The sequence below is a fragment of the Mixophyes fleayi genome, chromosome 7 (genome assembly GCF_038048845.1).
Source record: "Mixophyes fleayi isolate aMixFle1 chromosome 7, aMixFle1.hap1, whole genome shotgun sequence".
NCBI classification, from domain to species: Eukaryota; Metazoa; Chordata; class Amphibia; order Anura; family Limnodynastidae; genus Mixophyes; species Mixophyes fleayi.
In genome coordinates, this window is record NC_134408.1 from 17,805,460 (window position 1) to 17,827,850 (window position 22,391).

The 22,391-nt window shown below is 44.2% G+C and overlaps 1 protein-coding gene across 1 annotated transcript in view; it reads right to left on the reverse strand.

Annotated features, from left to right (window-relative positions):
• PEMT (phosphatidylethanolamine N-methyltransferase) overlaps positions 1–22,391 on the reverse strand; it is a 104,407-nt gene that overhangs the window by 51,319 nt on the left and 30,697 nt on the right. The window contains exon 3 of the mRNA XM_075179199.1: positions 16,875–16,990. Coding sequence (XP_075035300.1) covers positions 16,875–16,990 — 116 coding nt within the window. The remainder of the gene's footprint in view (positions 1–16,874; positions 16,991–22,391) is intronic.

Here is a 22,391-nt window from a genome sequence, read left to right on the forward strand (position 1 = left end):
TTTCGGTGAACATATATTCAACGCATGGTAGGTCCAAAGTTAGTTTTGAACTGCCAAACAGATGTTCTGCTCCTTGCACATGAGCCCAATTGTTTAGGAGACTTGTCCACTTTAAATGCAGTAGAACACTAGTGTCACTCACCGGACTGTGAGTGCTTCTTCCCGGACATTTAGGAACCGTGGCCGTCCTCCATCCTGAGGGACTGCGCATGCGCAGCCCTTTCTATACCTCCAGTGTATGTTCCTTTAACTTAATTGGCAGATCAGGCAACCTCCCTATATTAAGCACCTGTGGTCAACACCACGTTGCCTGATCTTGGAGTCTCATTCCCCATGAGCCTCTGAAGGTGTTCCTGTGTTTCCTTGTTTATTCAGCCCTGCTGATTCCTGTGGTTTCCAAACCACTTCCACCTCTGTGGTTTCCAAACCACTTCTACTACTGTGGTTCCCATACCACTTCTACCATCTACTGTATCATCGTGACTGTGAGCTGATTCCTATCCGCTGCCTCCGTGCACTACAGTCTTCTAATCACTTCAACTCTACCATTTATCATTGGGACTGTTAGCTGATGCCTATCCGCTGCCTCCGTGCACTACAGGCTTCAACCACATCCACTCACCTGTTCATGATTGTGACTGCCAGCTGATTCCTATCCGCTGCCTCCGTGCACTACAGGCTTCAACCTGCAACTCGTCTGTGTTTCATCATCGTGACTGTTTGGCTGATTCCTATCCGCTGCCTCCGTGCACTACAGTCTTCAACCTGCAACTCGTCTGTGTTTCATCATCGTGACTGCTAGCTGATTCCTATCCGCTGCCTCTGTGCGCTTCAGTCTTCAGTCCTCGTCAACTCTACCGTGTTTCCTTGAGTCTGCTGCCACTATTGCTACCCGCTACTCTCCGTGATCATCTGTTCCAGTTCAACTCTGCTCCGGGGTCCCATCGTTACTGCACCTGCTGGTTGCTATTGGTTACCTCCGTGTTCCCGCAGAGACCCGCTGCTGTGACTTCTCAGCGCTACTCATCCATCTACTGCTGATCCGCTCTCCACGCCTTCCTGTGTTCCCTGCTGGTCTACCTACCTGTGCGCTGCACCTGCTAGACCCCCGCTTCACCCATCCAGGGACTTGTATCCTGCTGGCCTCCTGCCCTTCAGGTATCTCTGCACTCCTGTCTGACTGCCTTCTCCTGAACCACGGTATGCATACTTCCCATTGACTGTGCTGTGTATTGCATACCTTGCTGGACTGTGTTGGTTCTCCTCTGGAGTGTACTATCCGCTGAGTCTATTGCCATCATTGACTGTGTTGGTTCTCCTCTGGAGTGTACTATCTGCTGACTCTACTGCCATCATTGACTGTGTTATCTCATGCTGGATTACTTCAAGAGACTTTCTATATTGGCAGTGTTGTTCAGTCATTTATACATTTATATTGTGCATATTACTGTGGATCAAAGTCAAGGTGCCCGTGTATATATTGTGTTGCAGTCTCTCCCCGTGCACCTCCTCACATATATATTCAGTGGTACAACTTGCTAGTGGCAGACCACTGACTCCTGTTTACAGTTTCACCTGTTCCAGTATCCTCTCACATAGCAGTGGTACAACTTGCTAACGCAGACCACTGACTCCCCGGATACCTCCACTTGGATTCCATTCCTTCACTCAGACAGCGGTACAACTTGCTATCCGCAGACCGCTGACTCTCATCACCTCCTCGTTTCTGTTGGACATTCCTCCTCACTATAGCAGTGGTACAACTTGCTACCGCAGACCACTGACTACCTTCACGTGTCCTTTGTCCATACAGTTCCTCGTGTATTACTACCTCCATATTGCCAGTGCTGCTAGTCATAGACTTTCCTGAGCATCTCATCATCTGCTATTTCCTGTTCCGTGATCACCCTGCTACCAGAGTACCATATTACCACCTATACTGCTCTGGTAAGCCTATCACCTGGTGATCCCTGGGTAAAGACTCCTAGTGCCCGTGACAGTAAGATCAGGCCATGACAGACCCAGATACGGAACCTACTGCTAAAGAGATGCTGCAGCATCTGGTCAGCCGTGTGGAGCAACAGGATGCTCGCCAACAGCTGTTACTTCAATGTTACCAATCGTTAACCTCCCAAGGAACATCTGGACAGACTGTTACAGCTAATATTGAAGCTCCTGTGCTTTCCTCCGTCTCCCCAGTGCCATCCCAGGTGTCTACAGCTCCTATGCTTCACCTGCCTACTCCGTCAAAATATGACGGGGACCCCAAAACTTGTAGAGGTTTCCTTAACCAATGTTCAGTCCATTTTGAACTCCAACCTCAAAATTTTTCTACCCATCGTTCCAGAGTGGCCTATCTTATCTCATTGTTTTCTGGACAAGCCCTGGCTTGGGCCTCCCCTCTGTGGGAGAGAAACGATCCAATTCTACAAGATAGTGCCAAATTCATTTCCACGTTCCGAAGTGTGTTCGATGAACCAGGTCGTGTGACCTCCGCTGCTTCCAGCATTCTTCGTTTGCGACAAGGCTCCCATACAGTAGGACAGTATGTCATTCAATTTAGGATCTTAGCCTCTGAACTTCAGTGGAATACTGAAGCATTAGTTGCCGCCTTCTGGCAGGGGCTCTCCGATAAAATTAAAGATGCACTGACTACCCAAGAGCTTCCTTCGTCACTAGAAGATTTGATCTCTCTTTGCCATCGTGTAGACATGAGATTTCGTGAAAGAGAATCTGAGAAAACAACTTCTGCTAAAGCACCTCTTCGTTTAAACCCTCAATTTCGTCCAGTTTCACCTTCTGTGATTCCCATGGAGATAGGACGTTCCAAATTATCTTCAGAGGAGAGGAGACGAAGAGTAAAGAATAGACTCTGTATCTATTGTGCTGATTCCACGCATATGCTCAGCTCTTGCCCTAAGAGATCGGGAAATGCCAGGCCCTAACTAGTTCTGGAGAGGTGAAGTTAGGGTCCCTGGAGTCCTCTCCATCGTTTATGAAATCTAAAGTCTGCGCTTTCGATGTTACGATTTCCTTTGCTACCAAATCCTTTGAGTCACAGGCATTGATTGATTCCGGAGCAGCAGGAAATTTCATTTCTAAATCACTAGTGAATCAATGGTCCCTACCAGTGATCACTTTAAAAACACCCATTACTGTGACGGCTATAGATGGATCACGTCTCATCAATGGTCTCATCACCCAGAGTACGTCTCCAGTAACCCTTCAGATTGGTGTACTACACCATGAAGAAATTTCGTTTTTAATTCTTCCAGTTACGACAAGTCCGATTGTCTTAGGCCTTCCATGGCTTCAATGTCACTCTCCCCAGATTGACTGGCGCACCCCTCAAGTTACGTCTTGGGGGTCTGAATGTCACCATCGTTGTCTCTCTCAAGTTATTCCTCTTAAAGTACAGCGATCTTCCATCTCATCTTCCTCCCCGGGACTCCCTCCTCAGTATGCTTCATTTGCCGATGTGTTTGATAAAGCTCAGTCTGAACGTCTTCCTCCTCATCGTTCTTGGGATTGTCCGATCGACCTTCTACCTGGCAAGACTCCTCCCAGGGGTCGGGTCTATCCTCTCTCGTTACCTGAAACTCAAGCCACATCTGAGTACATACAGGAGAATCTCCAGCGTGGGTTCATTCGACCTTCCACCTCTCCCGCTGGAGCTGGGTTCTTCTTCGTCAAAAAGAAGGATGGATCATTACGCCCTTGTATAGATTTTCGTGGACTCAACGCCATTACTATCAAGAATCGGTATCCCATTCCGCTGATCACTGAGCTATTTGATCGCATCAAGGGAGCTCGGATATTTACTAAGTTGGATCTTCGTGGTGCCTACAATTTAATAAGAATCCGTTCCGGTGACGAATGGAAGACCGCGTTTAACACCAGAGATGGGCATTACGAATATTTAGTAATGCCCTTCGGGCTGTGTAATGCCCCCGCGGTTTTCCAGGGTTTCATCAATGAGATCTTTCGGGACTTATTATATGTATGTGTCGTTGTCTACCTGGACGACATATTGATCTTCTCACAGGACCTGCCTTCTCATCACCAACATGTGGCAGAGGTCCTCTCCAGACTACGGAAAAACTCGTTGTTCTGTAAATTGGAAAAATGTTCATTCGAGTTACCCCAGATTCCATTCTTGGGGTATATAGTTTCCGGAGTTGGCCTGAAGATGGATCCAGACAAAGTAAATGCTGTACTACATTGGCCTCAGCCAACTACTCTTCGTGCCATCCAGCGTTTTTTAGGTTTTGCCAATTACTATAGACGCTTCATTCAAGACTTCTCATCCATTGCATCTCCCATTGTGGCCTTAACTCGGAAAGGGGCTAATACTAAGCAATGGTCATCTGAGGCTCTCCAAGCCTTTCAAATCCTCAAAGAGTCCTTCTCGTCTGCTCCCATTCTGCGACAACCTGATGTGACACTCCCCTTCTTCCTAGAAGTAGATGCCTCTAATGTGGGCTTAGGAGCTATTCTCTCCCAACGCTCGGAGCAACAAAAATTACATCCTTGTGCCTTCTACTCTCGGGGTCTTCTGCCCGCAGAGAAAAACTATACTATCGGGGACAAGGAGTTGCTGGCCATCAAAGCTGCATTAGAGGAATGGAGATACTTGTTGGAAGGAGCTCGCCATCCGGTGACGATCTTCACGGATCATAAGAACTTGTCATATTTGCAATCTGCTCAATGCTTGAACCCTCGTCAAGCAAGATGGTCTCTTTTCTTTTCCCGTTTTGAATTAATTATAACCTTCAAACCAGCTGCTAAGAACAAGAAAGCTGACGCTCTATCTCGAGCTTTTGTGACGTCCTCTGATGTAGAAGAGGTTCCCAACCATGCTATTCTAGACCCCAAATGTATTTCTCTGGCTGCTTCATCCACCAAAATGCTACCATTTGGGAAGACCCTCGTGCCTCCTACTCTGAGGCGGAAAATCCTTTCGTGGTTCCATGCCTCTCGTTTTTCTGGACACGCCGGTGAACATAAGACCTTTGAGATTCTCTCTCGTAGTTACTGGTGGCCTTCAATGAGGAGAGACGTCAAAGAGTTTATTGCTTCCTGTGATTTATGTTCTCAGTTCAAATCCTCCCGCAGAACTCCAGCAGGGTTGCTGCGACCACTACCCATTCCGTCCAAGCCTTGGACCCATATTAGTATGGATTTCGTTACTGATTTGCCACCAAGTAAGAATCACAATACTATTTGGGTAGTGGTAGACAGATTTTCGAAGATGGCTCATTTCGTCCCTCTGTCCGGTTTACCTTCCTCGTCTACTCTGGCTGAACATTTCATTAAAGAAATCTTCCGCATCCATGGATGTCCGTCTGAGATTGTGTCAGATAGAGGAGTACAATTCGTTTCCAGATTCTGGCGGGCCCTTTGTAAAACCTTGGGCATACGATTAGCACTCTCATCGTCTTACCATCCGCAATCTAACGGACAAACGGAACGAGTCAATCAAGATCTTGAGACTTTTATTAGGATGTTCTCGTCAGCCAACCAAGACAACTGGGTAGAATTGCTCCCTTGGGCTGAATTCGCCCATAACAACATGTATCATGAGTCATCATCCAAAACTCCATTCTTTGTGGTCTACGGTCACCATCCGTCTTTTCCGGAATTTCCTGCCCTCCCGCCCACCCAAGTTCCTGCTGTGGAGACTGCTTGTCAGACCTTCAAAAATATCTGGTCTCAGGTCAAAACCTGTTTAAAGAAGACATCTAACAAATATAAGTCTTTCGCAGATAAGAAGAGGCGGGCTATTCCACCACTAAAAATTGGAGATCGTGTCTGGTTATCTACCAAAAATATTCGTTTGAAGGTTCCATCTATGAAATTCGCCCCTCGTTTTATTGGTCCATATAGGATCATTCAAGTTATCAATCCAGTATGTGTTAAACTTCTTCTTCCTAAGAATCTTCGGATTTCCAATGCCTTCCATGTGTCCTTGCTCAAACCTCTCATCATCAACCGTTTCTCGACTCCTTCCTCAGCACCGCAGCCAGTTCAAGTTCATCAGGAGGAGGATTTCGAGATTACTGAGGTATTGGATGCAAAAATTTCGCGAGGAGTCCTCCGTTTCCTCGTTCATTGGAAGGGCTTTGGTCCTGAAGAGCGTTCATGGATCAAAGCTGAAGATCTTAATGCTCCTGCCCTTCTGAAGAAGTTTTATTCCAAAAATCCGGACAAACCCGGTTCCAGGCGTTCTGTGCCCACCTTTAAAAGGGGGGGTACTGTCACTCACCGGACTGTGAGTGCTTCTTCCCGGACATTTAGGAACCGTGGCCGTCCTCCATCCTGAGGGACTGCGCATGCGCAGCCCTTTCTATACCTCCAGTGTATGTTCCTTTAACTTAATTGGCAGATCAGGCAACCTCCCTATATTAAGCACCTGTGGTCAACACCACGTTGCCTGATCTTGGAGTCTCATTCCCCATGAGCCTCTGAAGGTGTTCCTGTGTTTCCTTGTTTATTCAGCCCTGCTGATTCCTGTGGTTTCCAAACCACTTCCACCTCTGTGGTTTCCAAACCACTTCTACTACTGTGGTTCCCATACCACTTCTACCATCTACTGTATCATCGTGACTGTGAGCTGATTCCTATCCGCTGCCTCCGTGCACTACAGTCTTCTAATCACTTCAACTCTACCATTTATCATTGGGACTGTTAGCTGATGCCTATCCGCTGCCTCCGTGCACTACAGGCTTCAACCACATCCACTCACCTGTTCATGATTGTGACTGCCAGCTGATTCCTATCCGCTGCCTCCGTGCACTACAGGCTTCAACCTGCAACTCGTCTGTGTTTCATCATCGTGACTGTTTGGCTGATTCCTATCCGCTGCCTCCGTGCACTACAGTCTTCAACCTGCAACTCGTCTGTGTTTCATCATCGTGACTGCTAGCTGATTCCTATCCGCTGCCTCTGTGCGCTTCAGTCTTCAGTCCTCGTCAACTCTACCGTGTTTCCTTGAGTCTGCTGCCACTATTGCTACCCGCTACTCTCCGTGATCATCTGTTCCAGTTCAACTCTGCTCCGGGGTCCCATCGTTACTGCACCTGCTGGTTGCTATTGGTTACCTCCGTGTTCCCGCAGAGACCCGCTGCTGTGACTTCTCAGCGCTACTCATCCATCTACTGCTGATCCGCTCTCCACGCCTTCCTGTGTTCCCTGCTGGTCTACCTACCTGTGCGCTGCACCTGCTAGACCCCCGCTTCACCCATCCAGGGACTTGTATCCTGCTGGCCTCCTGCCCTTCAGGTATCTCTGCACTCCTGTCTGACTGCCTTCTCCTGAACCACGGTATGCATACTTCCCATTGACTGTGCTGTGTATTGCATACCTTGCTGGACTGTGTTGGTTCTCCTCTGGAGTGTACTATCCGCTGAGTCTATTGCCATCATTGACTGTGTTGGTTCTCCTCTGGAGTGTACTATCTGCTGACTCTACTGCCATCATTGACTGTGTTATCTCATGCTGGATTACTTCAAGAGACTTTCTATATTGGCAGTGTTGTTCAGTCATTTATACATTTATATTGTGCATATTACTGTGGATCAAAGTCAAGGTGCCCGTGTATATATTGTGTTGCAGTCTCTCCCCGTGCACCTCCTCACATATATATTCAGTGGTACAACTTGCTAGTGGCAGACCACTGACTCCTGTTTACAGTTTCACCTGTTCCAGTATCCTCTCACATAGCAGTGGTACAACTTGCTAACGCAGACCACTGACTCCCCGGATACCTCCACTTGGATTCCATTCCTTCACTCAGACAGCGGTACAACTTGCTATCCGCAGACCGCTGACTCTCATCACCTCCTCGTTTCTGTTGGACATTCCTCCTCACTATAGCAGTGGTACAACTTGCTACCGCAGACCACTGACTACCTTCACGTGTCCTTTGTCCATACAGTTCCTCGTGTATTACTACCTCCATATTGCCAGTGCTGCTAGTCATAGACTTTCCTGAGCATCTCATCATCTGCTATTTCCTGTTCCGTGATCACCCTGCTACCAGAGTACCATATTACCACCTATACTGCTCTGGTAAGCCTATCACCTGGTGATCCCTGGGTAAAGACTCCTAGTGCCCGTGACAACTAGATTCCCTTTAAACAAGTTATCTTTTGTATACATAAGGTTACAACGGGTTTCTGCGCACAAAGGGCTTATGTCATGTGTTCATGAACGTTACTGAAAAACACTGTGGAATAAGCCGCAGTTCTGCATTTACGTCACTGAAACCACACTTATGTAAGCTACGTTGATGGGGGGAGACTTCTCTTGGGGCATAGTGGATTTAGTGTTAATGTCCACAACAAAACCCGTTTTTAACCAGAGACTTTTCTTCAGATTCACTTGTAGTTGAATACAGACGTGCGCATGCCCGAATTAAGCAAATTTAAAAAAAGTGTTCGACAAAGTTAGAAGTTACATTAATGTAAAGGCCATTGCCAGTCTTGCCTGAATCTTTTGACGTAATCCTGCCCACATGACCCGGGACCCCTTCCACTGCGTACTTGCGGTCCCTGGTGGAATTACCCGGAGGAATGAATTCCAGAGCAGGGGACCCAGCGGACTCATTTCATGCTATGTCTGACGCAGCAAGAGGCTCTGATGTGGTCTGCTCATGAATCGGGGCCCTTTGGCTCATTTCGTCAGGAACTCGCCAACATGGGAGGGGAGGACACCTTAATGATGGGATCTTACAGCTTAGAGGGACCACAGGGATAGAAAAACACATTTTTCATACTATGGTCATTTTATATATTAGCCAATGGTGGCACTAACTGCATGTTGTTCGTCTCCAATTAGCAGATAACAAACTTTACAAAGTCATCAGAGGGGGGTGATGAACAGATCTCACGCTATAGTCTGTCCAGCAATAAAGACGACTGTTCATCCTACTAATTACAGCAGAAGACACATGAACATGACAGAGAGGTTTTCTTCTGTACTGTGGGGTAATTCCTCAAATGAGCAGTAACAATAAAATGTTTGGGGGGGTGGGGGGGGGGGGGGTCTGTGGAATAGATTAAGGCATAAAACAGACATTAGAAGCCTGTGATTAATTTGTCTGCAATAATTAACACTCAGGTGGGCAGCACGGTGGCTCAGTGGTTAGCACTTCTGCCCCACAGCACTGGGGTCATGAGTTCAATTCCTGACCATGGCCTTATCTGTGTGGAGTTTGTATGTTCTCTCCCGTGTTTGCGTGGGTTTCCTCCGGGTGCTCCGGTCTCCCCCCACACTCCAAAAACATACTGGTAGGTTAACTGGCTGCTATTAAACTGACCTTAGTCTCTCTCTCTCTCTGTCTGTGTATGTTAGGACATTTAGGGGCATATTCAATTAGCTTTTGGATTCGCGGTAACGCGCCGGAACAGCCGCGAAACGTAATACACGGTACCGCAATAACGTGAATTTTCGTTCGCAGCCCATAGGGTTGAGAACGAACGAAAATCACGTTATTGCGGTACCGTGTATACCGCATACGCGGCACTGTTCCGCACGCGCGTTACCGTGAATCCAAAAGCTAATTGAATATGCCCCTTAGACTGTAAGCTCCAATGGGGCAGGGACTGATATGAATGAGTTCTCTGTACAGCGCTGCGGAATTAGTGGCGCTATATCCAATAACCGATGATGATGAAGGGAAGTGAATGGACTAGTTACAATTTTAAACAATAACAAAAACTTGAAATAGTTCACAGTATACTGGTTTTAAATTTGCCTTTCTGCACAAAGGATCATTGATCCCTATTAGAAACAGTTTAGAGAAATGCAATATCGGACCCAACGGACGTCTATAGGTGATTGGCCCGAAAATCATGTGAAAAAGCTGTAGTGTGTACCCAGCCTAACTGCAAGGCTCTTGTACAGTAGCAGGTAACCTGTAAACACACGGATTCCAAACCAATAAACACAGAACGAAAAACAAACTTGACATTTAATATTGATTACCGGACATTTAGAGAACATAAACTTGACATTTAATTTCTTGATTTATGGGGCATTATTTCTCTATCGAAAAAACACAAGTTTGCTATCGTCAAAGCGCTATTTAAACGAAAAGTGCATTCAATAAACCGCATTACTGTTCGCGGTCCAGTTCTCCGCAATGTGTTCAGAACTCAGAGTCTCCGCTGGAGATTCCAGAACGCTGCATGTTCTATTGTTCACGCGTTAGCGCACGACATTACATTATTCTGTTACTCGTTCGCTTGAACGGTGTTCTTACTTAGCGCATCATATGAGCATGAAACGCACACAGCATTTTTTTTTATTTTTTAGGTGCATTTAATGCACTCTTCGTAAGTATTGATGTGAACGAAGCTTCAAACTGCCGGCAGGACCAGCGTTGTCACAAGTATGAAACTAGAGAAGTGAAAAGCTCTCACGATTTGGTTCAAGGCAGCAGCTTCAATGGGCATCCACAGGTACAATGAATGCACGCTCACGCGTTTAGCTTTATTCAGATCAACCCTGCGCGGGCGGGGGGGGGGGTTTTGGAGTTGGAATCAGCTGTATTTACCTTCACCTGCTTCTTGGCACGGAGCTGCCAACAGCCCGGCCGCCACAATACCCTGCAGAACACACTTCCGTGTGGGTCAGATACGAGACACCTTCATGTAGGACACCGCTCGGAAACATGACAGAGCAAACAGCCGGCATCTGCCCAGAGACGCTACGCTCCTACATCGGCTGTAATAAATCCTCATTAACCTAATTACCTCATTTTAAGCAGCTGGGCAGATACCTCCATAGAGATGCTTTGTGCTCGTTTTGGTTTTACATTAATCCACAAAGCGAAATATAGAAAGATAAAAATAAAAAAATAAAAAACAAAAGGAGGATGGACGAGATGCCCTAATTCTTCACAATTATCCTGAAAGGATGTTTAAATAAATAAAGACGGAGGTTATAGTAAAAAAATAAAACAGCACGGTTGTTGACTATAATTCTGGCGTTTTATCTGTAATCATGCTAGGATACAGGATACACTGAGTTTATTCCTGGTACGGTTCCAGAATAAGAGAAGTTGGTGGCCTACATACGTGATGCCCTATACAATGGGAACAGAAATGCAAACTAGAGAAATGTATATAAAAGAAGAATATAAAAAGGGTCAGGATTAAAGGGGGACAGGCTGAGAGAGGAAACTAAGAGGGTGCACAAATAGGGAGGGCGAAATTCATTTAGTCAATCCAAAACAAGGGAGTTACTACCATAGATGCAGAGGGTACAGGGCTATGGGGGGGGGGGGGGGCACAGGTGACGGGTGAGCTTTTCCACAATTGAGTGCTACCTACGGGCCCCTACACAATTTCACTATGGGGCCCATAAATTTCTAATTACGACCGTTTCAAAGGAAAACTAAAATGGTGCATCATTTTCAGACTGCAAAATACCACTTGATATAAGCTTTTAAACACATAAATGAAGTCAACGAAAGGGAAATTAAAGGCAGAATGTGATACCAGACAACATGCTGAAATGTGTTTTGTGTATTTCCACACAAGTGGTGAGCTTTGGGTTGAGAACCTCTGCCGTAGGATAACAATGAATGGGTGCCATCTACCTGGACAGCCAAATCTGTGTTACCTGCCTTCATCCGTGTTAACACCAACCATCAACTTAGCGTTCTGACGTCATAATAGAGGGGATGGGACAAGATCGGTTCAGGTCAGGCTGGGGAGAATTGGACTGCAGTGTCCTTATACGATTCTGATAATCATCATCACCATTCATCACCAATTATTTATATAGCGCCACTAATTACGCAGCACTGTACAGAGAACCCACTCACATCGCGAGAGCGAGAGCGAGCGAGCGAGAGCGAGCGAGCGAGAGCGAGAGAGAGCGAGAGAGAGAGAGCGAAAGAGAGCGAAAGCGAGAGCGAGCGAGAGCGAGAGAGCGAGAGACTAGGGTCAATTTGTTAGCAGCCAATTAACCTACCAGTATGTTTTTGGAGTGTGGGAGGAAACCAGAGCACCCGGAGGAAACCCACACAAACACAGGGAGAACATACAAACTCCTCACAGATAAGGCCATGGTCGTGAATTGAACTCATGACCCCAGTGCCGTAAGGCAGAAGTGCTAACCACTATGCCACCGTGCTGCCCACAATCTCCCGATACGTTTACTTATATACCCGTGGATGTTATCAGTGGCTGGTTTATCCAAGCCAACTTGCATTTTAAGTTTAGTGGTCACTTAAAGTGGCTGTCCGCCCACCTTAATATATCATGCCCATCCTATATGGAAATGAAGAGGGGTCTACCACTCAACACTAGGGGCCAACAGGAACTTTTACCGACCTCAGTAGAGAGAACTCCCCAAAGTTAGGGGTCTACAGTAAATTTTTTTAGGCTACCTGGCTCCCAGGGATTCGTCCAGTCCTGACCTAAACACACTTAAGACAATAAAGTTTTCCAGAGTCCTGGAATTCAGCTGCTGTCCTGTAACTCTACGGGTTCAGTCACTGATTACTTTGCAGCTACTGAAGTCTGAACAACAGATGCTGGCTGCAGGCTATTGTGTAAACTGGAATATCTGTTCACCTCGTCTTTCTAGCAATGGTTACAAACTTACTATTAATCCAAAAACCTTTGAGGAAATCTCAGGTTACGCCCATTAAAGTGAAATACCAGCAGTTTACAGCTTATATCCACTACAATTAAACGTTAAATACTCTGTATTTCAGTTATGTAGCGCTTTTAATAACCCAGCTATCTAGCACATAAGTTAAGAACACAAAGACAGAACATTATGAATGGAATCTAATATGGCAAAATAACAATGTTGATTAAAAAGGAGAAATACAGAAATAGAAAGAAAACTTACGCAATTGCTTATCTACTGTGAGAGGACACCACAAAAAAATGGAACTATTCTCCCAACACTGTTGGCTTCCTGGTCACATTCAGTGATATTTTAAACATGCTGCTCCAGCCCCTTGTGAGGTCAACAGAAATAGACTGTATAGATTCTAATGGAGTTTATGACTTCCACTACGTAGTTCAGTGGGGAATTCTTAAAAATGGAATTTTGTTTTGTCTGCACATTATAGACTTTTATCTTCAATCAACCATCACAAATGCACACGCAGATACATATTAAATATGATAATAGTAGGCATATTATTGGGGACAATATGTTATTACTATATCTTTGCTAAGGAGTTCGTATTTAATTCAAACATATGTTAGGGGTTAATCTTACAGCTAGTATTGTGACTTCCCAGAGGCCTCAAGTTTCCTTGCATCTGGATCATACCCCTAGGTGACAAGTGGTTCTCAATACATCCTGATGTATGTAATCCTTTTTAGGACAGAACAAATAGACAGAGGAGATGTTGCAAAATACATTAACCCCTGCTCTACTGGCACACAGGGAGTCCAGAATTTCATCTTTTATATTTTAACCCATAATTGTGTCATAACGACGACAATCCATTACAAAAATGGATAGATGATACACAAATAGACGATGCGTTTCATGTGATATTTGTTTTTTGCCAGGAAACCTATTTAGAAGGAATAGGCGATGACTTGCAGCCAGGACTGGACCTTTATTATGTAACAGTCTTTGAACGCTCAGCCGTTGTCATAGGATGTTGTTAGGATAATAAATTTGTCTTCAGCCTTCTGCTTCAAAAGGAGGATAATTGGTGCAAGATTAGAGGCACAAGGCTGGCATTACACAGAGATAACTCACTACATAGGGGAAGCGTCTCCTCTGTCTGTGATGTCACAGGAGACAATGCAACAAATGTGATTGGAGCAGAGCCAGGGTAATTTGTTGTAGGTTTCGGAGAAGCCACATCTGTATGTACGATGTCAATGCAAAGTAGTTATGAAGACACAACTGATTATAAGGAAACATGGGACGGGGATTTAAATCTTACTTTAAATTTTATTTTTTACAAAAAACAGGGCTTGCAGTTTTGAAATTTAGCATTAACAGTGCAGAGACTGGTTAAAAGCTTCATTGCAATGTACAGCTATTACACACATACCATGATTGATGAAAATCAGCTATAGCACTGTGCCCCTACTCCCCGAGTTATAAATGCCTTAGTAATCATTTACCGTATTTCCCCATGTATAAGACGCACCTTCATTTTTTTTCTCCGAAATTAAAAAAAAAAAATATATATATTTGCTGTTAAAAAAATTTGTTCCGTTCCGCTGAAGTGTGTCGATTGTGTAGCAGCCGGCCAGCACACTCTCCCTGCCTGTATCTGCCAAATGGATCTGCACATAGTGTGCAGCCGCCGGCAGCAAGATCCCCCGCTGCCCCTGTATAAGACGCACCCCGTTTTTAGATCCTAATTTTTTTTAAAAAAGGTGCGTCTTATAATTGGGGAAATACGGTAATTTAGCTCTTGATGCGGATTGGTTCCTTTGACAATGATCATGTGATCATACAGAGCCAATGTACTGAAAGCTGGCAGCTTGATGATGTCACTGGATGTTTCTCAAGCGCACACTGTGCATGCTCCTGCCAGTACTTGAGATGTTCATACGCATTAATACTCATGAAGATTCATAGCTGCCCAGTAGGTTGCCTAGGTCATACTGGGGTGTACAAAGGTGAAGGAACTATTGGACAAAAAGCGCTTCAGAAAGGACTTCCTATAAATGTAAATGTCAGTTGTGTATTTATCTATTTCATGGGCAGGTACTCTTTAAAGTTGGGAGCCAGGCCTAAAAATTAGTAGCCTACAGTATTGGCATAACATTTGTGGAGCAAGAGCCCTTGCAGACTATTGGTCAAAGCCTAATTTAGGGATGTGTCTATATTGTCCTTACACAAATATCCCTTAAAATAAAAATAAAATGAAAAAAAAAAAAAAAATGGTTATCAACGATTGCTGTATTGTTACATGCAGTGACCTGGATATAATGCCCGAATAACCAGAATATTACATAGCATATACAGGGACGGATCTAGACTTCTTTTATGAGAGGGGAGGACGGGTTTATCAATTGACGTTGTAACAAAAATTGTATATCCAGATTTCAGATGCCGTGTCCTATGCCTGCCTTCAAGTGTTCGACCTCTGAAGATAATGTATTCCATTAATAACTTTATTCAATTGCAGGAATTTATTTACTCATTTTCATTTTTCACAATATACAGGGACTGTAGTTTATTAAAAAAAAAAGAAAAAAAAAAGTGCAAACTCAACATAACAGAAAATATGATCAAATCGCACAAATTATAAACCCCTCATGTTATCAAAAACACAACACCCTCCCAGATCACACATCATCAAATTCACAATACAAAGAATGTACACCACTTCGCCCACTCCCCAAACCAAATCCACCGGAGACTGCCCTCCCTCCCTATCCAAGTTTCCAAAGCTTAAGGCTTTGAAAAAGTAGAAGAAAGGTCATAACGAGCAGCATTACATAAACCTCCCCCTCCGTTGCATTTTTTGACAGGTGAATGGATAAGAAACTGACTGAAATCACGGACCTTAATAAAGGGACGTAGGATGAGTGCACACGTTTGCTTTGCACATATATTTACTAAACTGTGGGTTTGAAAAAGTGGAGATGTTGCCTATAACAACCAATCAGATTCTAGCTGTCATTTTGTAGAATGTACTAGATAAATGCCAACTAGAATCTGATTGGTTGCCATAGGCAACATCTCCACTTTATGAAACCCGCAGTTTAGTAAATATATCCCCAAGTCTCCTACATTCCTGCTCTGCTATCGGTTTTTGTAATATGCCAGTGTGCACCAAGTCCAAGTCGCTCCATCGAGACCAACGATCGCTCTGTTAGAATCCGAATCCTCTCTTCTCCGTTCACCAGTCATAAACCAGTAGATGTCAGATCAGTCCATTGGAGGTGTATGCTCCTATGCAATTCACACCAGCAATAAACTAACCAACCGTGCAAAAAGAAAAACACCTGGGTGTTTAATAACCGTCTTCTCAGATATTACATGGAGAAGCCAATTGGGGTCACAGATTCCGAGAGATCCTGAGAACAATTTTCTTTTTTTTTCTGTGCTCAGAAATCTGTACAACTTTCCATCTCGATGGGATTATCGTGCTGTGTGTAATTGGGGTGAATTAAGCCATGAACAGCGCAAATGAACGACCCAGCAATCGGATTTACAGAGAGTCCAGCTGGGCATAGGACAGTATGATGCTACGTATTAGTCATTTACATGAATAAGTTGAACATTCATAAAAGAAACAAAGCGAGTTTGCTCTAAGGTGTTTTAGTGACATTGTGCACGCAGCACAAATGTTTTATAACGGTAACCAGTTCGATATCCGCCAAGTTAGGCTGATGAAAGGAAATGTGCGATTGTCTAAGGCAGCAGCAATTGACTCTCCAGCACCTGCATGTGAGGGCGGCCCATCTCAATCTTACATCCCTTTCTGGAGAAGAATGGGCTGTATAGATTGGTGGATTCACACTCCGGGTTAGGGCCACTGAAGTAATAACAAGCACACCCCTGCTATGCTTGACCATTTCAGCTTTTTGCCCTGCATTAATGTTTTCGGCCAATCTATACGGCTGTGGTGTGTGACTTTAAGCTGTCTGTCAGTGATATTTTACAATTATGCTTATCAACCTATTAAAGCTATTTCTAAGTAGACAGACATTCAGGCACATGGCATTAGATACAATGACCTCCAGCATGTTTTACTGCATTAATAAAAAAAAAAAGACCGATCATTGGTGAAAGATCCACATCACATTCAAATATTTTAGCACTATATCCAGTGAACCCTTTAGAAGCAAGGAGTATGAGAGAAGATATCCTGCAATACCCTCCCCCTGGGAGACGCACATCAGACAGGTAAGAATACTTACCAGTGGCTTCTGAAGATGGCTAGGAATATAAGCAGTGCTCCCAGGCAGTAGCACGCCACGTACGGATACCCGAAGAACCTCGAGAGTGAGTGTGTCCTGTACTCCCATCTCGCCACCTGCCGGGACAGTGACTGGTGTTACACTAGGGGCACAATCATTTTGAAAAAAAAAAACAAAACACTTGTACAATAGGGACATTTTTTTGTATAACTCTTTTACTGTACCACTGTCAGTGCTATACATAGTGTACTCACTAAATATACTTTTAATAAAGTACCAATTCACATTTTCTGGCATGCCATCACTTGGAAAATCTCACTGTTTAAAAAAAAAAATTAAAAATTCAAGTTGGCAGCTATGGAGACTATAGAGAGTTAAAAAAAAACACACAACCCCCAATTTTTTTTCTGCATGGTTTGCAACACGTTTTCCTGTTTAAAGCCACAATTAAGATTTGCACAGCTCAAAAATCCTCCTGGTGTTATCCCAAGAGGGGACACTGAGGACAGATTTATCAAACCTTTTGAAAAAGAACAGTGGAGATGTTGGCCCATAGCAACCAATCAGATTCTAGCTGTCATGTTCTAGAATGTACTACATAAATGACAGCTAGAATCTGATTGGGCAACACCTCCACTGTTCCTTTTAAGATGGTTTGAAAAATCTAGCCTATTATGTGCATATTATCACCCTGGTGTTAACTGAACCACTGTGTGACAGCCTTACTAGACTTATGGTGGTCACACAATAAAGCTGGGTACACGCTACACAGTTTTCGTCCAATAATGGTCTCAACCAGCCGACACACGACCGCTCGTTCGAACGTCGGGTCAGTGTGTGTAGTGACAAGATGGTCAAAAGTCTGCCCAAATGGATGATTGTCGCCTCATTCGGTTGGTCGTAGTGTTCAATATTTTCGTTCCAATCTCCTTTCCGTTGTGTAGTGTGTATAAATTTAACAGAAACATTCACTTTCTGTGACAAAACCAATCTATTCTCCATCACATTGCCGACAAAATAGACCTGGTACGGTACAGACAATTCTAATAATACAATTGTTTGATAGTTATTGGCGTCTTCTGGTGTCGATGTGCCCAATTCATGCAACAATTAGAGAAACAACTAGTGTTCTGGACTACTGGATTGTTTGGGACTACCTCTAACAATTCATTTTCATATATTTAGTTTATTTTTTAGCAAAACATCCCCCCCCCCCTACGAGAACACTAATCATTAAAGGCACTTCATAGCTTTAAAACGTTGTAATACATCTGCATAATATTCGGACTGCTAAAAGGCCCCTGTGCCTTCTCCCCTTGTTGCTAGCTGCTACTGTTTATTAGCTCAGCATGGGGTTTCCAAGCAGATGCCCACGGCGTATCGAGAAGGCTGGGCGCGACCGCGTCACTCGGAGATCCTCTGCACCACCATACACAAAAGAATATAATGCAGCTAATCTCCTCGTTTACCTGACACAGAACAATGACCATTTGCTGTATAAGAAGAAGAAACAAAAAAATTGCAAACCACACAAGAAAAGCAAACAGGGTGAGCAGGGGATGTGTGCCCTGGTGAGGTGGAGATCGACCACTCCCAAACTTATCAGTGTTAATGACTGCAGTGCTAATCTCTCACAATAGACGCAACGCAAGGGACACCCTAATATCTGCCCCAATGATGTCAAGGTGACAAGGTATTGGCATAGACCACATCTATCTAACTGATAATGAACGGTTTGCCTGAATGAGCACAGACCTAGTGCACGGATCACATGCAGAGACTCATAACACCAGCAACTCAATAATAAGACAAAACACAGATATGCAGCCTCCAACGAAGACCTGGGGCCAACCTGTGGCTCTCCAGGTGTTGTGACACTACAAGCCCCAGCATGCTTTGCCAATAGACAGCCAGACGATTGCTTTCAAGGTATGCTGGGACTTGTAGTGTCACACACACCTGGAGAGCCACAGGGTGGCCAGGACTGCTCTGTCAGTTTGTTTAGAATATAGATAAATCATATTTGCTGACTTTGAATGATTGAGCTCCGGGAGATCCCGGATAGGGGGCGTGGTGGGAGGGTGGAAGGGGGGCGGGTCACAACCGATTCACTGTGAATCGCGTAATTAGGGCTCCCCTCACTAGGGAGTGGGCAGGATGCGTGAGAATGGCTTTCGGGAGTCTCACGGACATTCCGGGAGAGTGGGAAAGTATTGAGGTAAATTAGAAAGCAGAATCTTGCAATTCAAATGTTTAAATCGTCTCCCTCTCTTAGGGTCATCACAAGTGCACACTGTTACCCTGTACAAGTGCCACAGTGCAACAGCAATGGCCTTATTGCTTCAGTGACCTGATAACATGACCCCTTGTCCCTAATACTACCAGATACTGTTATAGCGTGACACCAAGAGTATCATCATAGTAATGATGTGGAGCCAGAGTGGAGTTTACGTTTTATTGATTCTAATAAGAAACCACAATAGTAAATAAATCGTTGAATTAACATTTAAGGGATGACAATGACAACATAGGGGATTTCTTTAATAAAATAATGAAATACTGTTATTTTACATACAATATCCATGGAATGCTGAGCCAGGCTCTGCATATAATATATATATATATATATATATATATATATATATATATATATATATATATATTCAATGTAGTTTTTGCGTTCTTTTAAGACCTCAAACACAAAAAAAAAAAAAAGGCTTTACTGAAAGGACAAAACATTTATTCATGTTATTTAAACCTGATATCACCATCCATCGCCGCGAGTTATGGCCAATGGTAACCCTACTTCGTATAGGGCGGAGCGAGAAACTGCCCTACAATAAGTCGGCCCATAAACTTTTAGGGGCATATTTATGAAGTGGTGCTAGTACAGTTTCACCCTCTTTCCGTAACTCCAACGCAAGTTGGAGCGTGCCGCATATTTATGAATGGTGCATCGCAGGAGATATTGTGGATATCTGCTGCTTTGCACTCCTTTTCGTTTTTGGGAGCAGTCACCATTCTACAGCATGGCGACTGCTCCCTCTTGCAAGCTAACAAGTTCCGAAAAATATTTTTTCCGGAAACTTGTCATGTTAATGTACTCCAGCTGAAGCTGGCGTACATTATCATAAATGAAAAATTTCAGTGCTGTCCGCTCTGCTCCGAAGAGCAGAGCTGGACAGCGCATGTGTGGAGGGATCACATGATCCCTCCCTGTCACTCACAGCTCGCTCTCTAAAACTATAATTGCAGAGACAGAGCGGAGATGTTTGTGCGCATGTGCAGGTCTTCGAACTGCACATGCGCAATTGCAGTATGAAGGAAAACGAAGAGGACAAGGAGGAGATCCGTAAATACCGCATTCTGAAAAGGCGTGGTCAGTATGTTTTTTTAATCACAGAAACAGCAGTTTATCGGAACTGCTGTTTCTCTGTTGGGTTCTTCATAAATTTGAGAAATAGTTTAATCCTTATCAATGCGATAAGGATTGAAAGCTATTTTTCACTTTATATGAACATTGATAAATGTGCCCCTTAGTTTGAGAGGAAAATGAGCCTTTAGTAGAAAGGATATGTCACGGTGTGTGAAGGAAGCATCAGGAGTCTGGAGATACGACGTTCCGACCTCCCTGTCTCACCGTGTTCCGCACACATTACACAACTGGTTCATACTGTGTCCCAGGGACTGGGAGAAAACTCCAGCTGGAACACATTGCCACACACAGATAGGTCAGGGGCGAGATCTACGCACACTGCCCCCGCCACGTGCACCTTGTGTTACACACAGCGATACTGTGTACCGATTAGCAGGATTTCACTCACTTATCAGTCCATTGTCTAACTGCTTCTAAACACTTCACACAGAGGGAAAAAAAGATCCCGTAATTGTGATCTAGGAATAATATACAATAATATGTATGTACACCAGGCTACTCTGAATTAGCTTTCTGCATTTACAGATATTTATTACACTACTGCTGTCCTGCATCAAGCTTGCAGTGTACCCGAGACCAGGACATGGGAATGTAACCATTATCTTACATGTATTACACAACTGTCCTGCCAGAAAAAGCACAGTATGTTCAAGCTATTGTGGGGAATGTAGGTAGCGGGGTGGAGCTTCAGCTGTTAAAATGCTGCACAAAAAAAAAAAAAAGAAAACAAAGGAGTACAGCCTGCGAGCACTTCAGCTACTAAAGCTCTGCACTGGACTGTCGTAGTGATCTTTTCACTGTCAAACAGGGGGAGCGGATTCAACGCTGTGCAATAAAGGTAGCAGTATAAGGGAAAATCGGTTACAATGTCACACGGGAAACACTGCAGAGAGCTGCAGCTGTGAACAGGCCAAACAGGAGACGTACAAGTGAATGGGAAACACTGTTTCCCTGTTAAGGAGAAAGCTCTTCAGAACACTTAGCGGCCTTTTCATAGAGGGAGATGGAATTCTCTCCCTCGCACAATAAGACTTTCCTCTAGTCTACAAGCTTTCAAGCGTTCTCTGAAAACCCACCTCTTCAGACAAGCTTATAATATTCCTCAACCACCCTCTTAACCTCACTACATTACCCTATTAACACCTGTTATACCACTACCCCTTGACCAACATTGTTGTGTGACGGGATCATTTAGATTATGAGTCACTTTTACCTTTTCAGTCTGGCTGGGCCCGAAATGCAAAATCTAAACTTAACCTCATGTGTCAAACTCCCATTGTCCAATAGATTGTAAGCTTGTGAGCAGGGCCTTCTCACCTCTTTGTCTGTTTTACCCAGTTTGTTTATTAGTTTACTATGTTTGTCCCCAATTGTAAAGCGCTACAGAATATGTTGGTGCTATATAAATAAATGATGATGATGATGATGATGATGAGGGAGAAAAGCCAGGTCTCTAGTGAAACAGAAGCGGTAAGAGTATCATTTAGCTGCTCCGGAGATATTTAGATTGGATTTTCTATCACGACTATAAGCAGCAAATAGAATATTTTCGATATAGCTCCATCACAGTAAACGGGTCAACTAGGCTGTTAAATCACTGCACAAAAGTAGCAGCAAGTGTGAAAGTTTTCTGTGCGGGCGTCACACTGGAAGCCATTCAGAGGGGCCGCAGCTGCCAAGAAAACGTGCACGAGGAAGCAGGAGTACGTGACACAGCTTAAGCGCTCTGATGTGTCTCACATATAACCGGTAAGGTGCAATTCTCAATCAATGTCTGGTGCGTCAAAATGTTGTGTTCTTCTGGCTGCAAAAGTACACCATGCGAACATACCCACGTGACCCCAGCATTAAATGTGGCTTTAAAAAAAGCCATTATCCACAGCCTGAGTCGCTAGCAGTTACAATAAAGTTATTTTTAGTGCATCAGAAAGTATTATAAAAATTGCTGATCATTGATGTGCAAAACACAACTAGATAAGAAGGGATTAAAAGTGATTTTGCCGGGTGAAATCCTGCAGTAATACAGATGAACAGTGTTCTGCCCCTTCCTTTAGTTACATGCTGAATACAGCATAGGACAG